We start from the raw sequence: 2,597 nt of genomic DNA, 5'->3' as shown, positions 1-2,597 counted from the left end.
TTTTCCCGTTTTGAGTTTTCCACGTAAATTCTTTGTCTCTCTTTACTTTATTATTTGTCTTTCATTATTACCAATTAAGTGCTTGATTACACTTAATATATTAATTATATTTCACATCGACCTAATATTACTATAAGGGCATGTTTGTTTTCTGAACCATTAAGTGACTGAATTGATTGATTAACTGAATGGATATATAATGTTTGTATATATTAAGTTAATACAGTTGTTTTTTGTTTATTAAGTCATAAAAACAAACACTTTTGATGGCTTAATCGATTAAATATTTTTAATTAAATCATAACTTTTTCTATTAAGAAATTAACAAACACAACCTAAGTTTCTCTCGGATTCTTGGCGTGTTATCACACACACGTTTAGTTCACTTGGTTTGAAACCTTAAAATGAGAACCTTCACTAGAAACCGAACACTTTGGAATTCCTTATAATATTCATTGACTTTCTATAATAATAACTATTAAAACCGTTAAGTTCTACTTTATTATTACTCGTAGTATTATTTAAATCTACACTAACGGGCCTGCAGGTTATATATAAATCTACGTACATATATATCACCTTAATTACCTAACTACATTCACATGGACACCGAATCGCTCTCCAGCCTCATCGATTCTTACTCTTTCAGCGATCACAAGGTTGATGAGGTAAAATGGCTTGAAAGCATGAAAATCTTCTTTGAAAACAATAACCATAGTAATAATAATAATCAGATCCAAAAACCCCACATTTCAATCTTTAGTGTCCCGAAAGTCCTCTTAGCCACCCATCCACAATCCTATATTCCCCAGCAAGTAGCATTAGGCCCCTTGCATCATTGGCGTCCCGAAGTGTACGAAATGCAAACCTACAAACTCGAACGGGCACTCAAAACCCAGACGCTTATGAACGCACGTTTTGATCGTATCGTCGATACGATGAAGAAAAACGATGAAAAGAGAATCCGTGGGTGCTATCATAGGTTCTTGAATATTTCTGACGACGCCCTCATGTGGATGTTGATTGTCGACGTCGCGTTTTTACTTGACTTCCTTCGGTCGTACTACAATAATACGGAACAAGGAATAAGTCGCCGCCGAGTGTGGTTGATGGAGGTGTCTAGGAAGAAACTTTCACATATAGTGATTCTTCGAGATTTGGTGATGGTTGAGAATCAGATCCCGTTGTTCTTGGTCAAGGAGATGTTGGATCATCAATCTGATATTAACGACGCCGATGAAACACTGAAGTTGATGCTGACAAGGGTGTACAATGAGATTTCTCCCTTTAAATTATTTGGAAAGTTTCCAAATGTTGAAATTGAAGATTGTGATCACCTACTTGATTACATGTACCGCATGACGGTACACGACTACATCATCAAAACCGAACATGATCAAGAGATGATGAACCATAATGATGAAACCGGCCAAACTACTAGCGGCGTGGAATACGATTCCAAAACCAATGGAAATGTGCCGCCACGTGGTGATCTTGAAAATGCTGTAGACGAAACCGTGAATTGTCTCTCCCATTTTAAGTCAAAACGTATACGAGCTGTCGGGAAAATAACAGGTATGTTTAAAAAACAGGTTAAGAACGTGGCAGGCAGTTTGGGAGACGATAAGAAGAGCCGGCACGAGGGGCCATTGGTCGATGAAATCACGATCCCATCGGTCACGAAAATGATCCAAGCAGGGTTCACGATTTCACCGGTGGATGGAAGTATATCAGCAATTAATTTTTGTGACAAAACATGTACACTTTACCTACCAAAAATCGAATTGGACGAGAACACAGAGGTTTATTTGAGAAACTTGGTAGCATATGAAGCTTGTGTTGCATCAGACTACCCATTGGTGCTGGCTCGTTACACCGAGTTAATGAATGGGATTATCGACACAAAAGAAGACGCCAAGTATCTGTGTGAAAACAAAATAATTGTCAGTCGTTTAAAGAGCGATAAAGAGGTCGCGGATCTATGGAACGGGATGAACAAGTCGGTGAAATTGACAAATGTGCCCAAAATCGATACCGTGATTAGGAATGTGAACGATAAATATCGAAAGAATTTCAGGGTGAAAATAAAGAATTTCTTGAGGAAACATGTATATAAAGCATGGAGGTGTTTAACATTGATGGCTGCTTTGTTTATGCTCATACTAACACTAATCCAAGCTTTCTGCTCTGTCTATACATGTAATCGTGTTGTGTACCAGGTCTCAAATACAATGCCATCTCCAGGGGGTTAACCATATGTGTGCGAATTGCGATATCGAATTCATTAATTTATTTGGATCATATATGTTTGATTTGATGAGGTATTTTATGTTCTGATCATTAATATTACTCCTGTTCCTGTATAATTCTAAATATAATCTTATTCTACTGTTGTAACGTAACATTAAGATGATTCGGGCCGGGGAAATATATACATTGATGTTTTTATTCCTGAAAAATTATATACTTTCAATATATAACTGTACTTCTATATGTAGCAATATATAGTGATTGTACAAAAGTGAATTAATCTATACGGTGATATATGCTATAAATGGAATACGAAGCATCACTTATATATACTCTCTCTATTGCTC

The 2,597-nt window shown here is 36.5% G+C and overlaps 1 protein-coding gene across 1 annotated transcript; it reads left to right on the top strand.

Moving 5' to 3' along the window:
• Window positions 1-602: 602 nt before the first annotated feature.
• Window positions 603-2,252, top strand: LOC122589650 (putative UPF0481 protein At3g02645). The gene has a single exon (XM_043761974.1). It carries the CDS (start codon window positions 603-605, stop codon window positions 2,250-2,252), a length of 1,650 nt encoding a protein of 549 aa, XP_043617909.1.
• The last annotated feature ends 345 nt before the right edge of the window (window positions 2,253-2,597 follow it).

This window comes from Erigeron canadensis, chromosome 1 (genome assembly GCF_010389155.1).
Source record: "Erigeron canadensis isolate Cc75 chromosome 1, C_canadensis_v1, whole genome shotgun sequence".
In the NCBI taxonomy this organism is placed as follows: domain Eukaryota; kingdom Viridiplantae; phylum Streptophyta; class Magnoliopsida; order Asterales; family Asteraceae; genus Erigeron; species Erigeron canadensis.
This window is presented reverse-complemented; position numbering and strand designations above follow the sequence as displayed.

Excerpts from the sequence above, each read along its gene's own strand:
- LOC122589650 (XM_043761974.1), top strand. The coding sequence starts at position 603 with ATGGACACCGAATCGCTCTCCAGCCTCATCGATTCTTACTCTTTCAGC.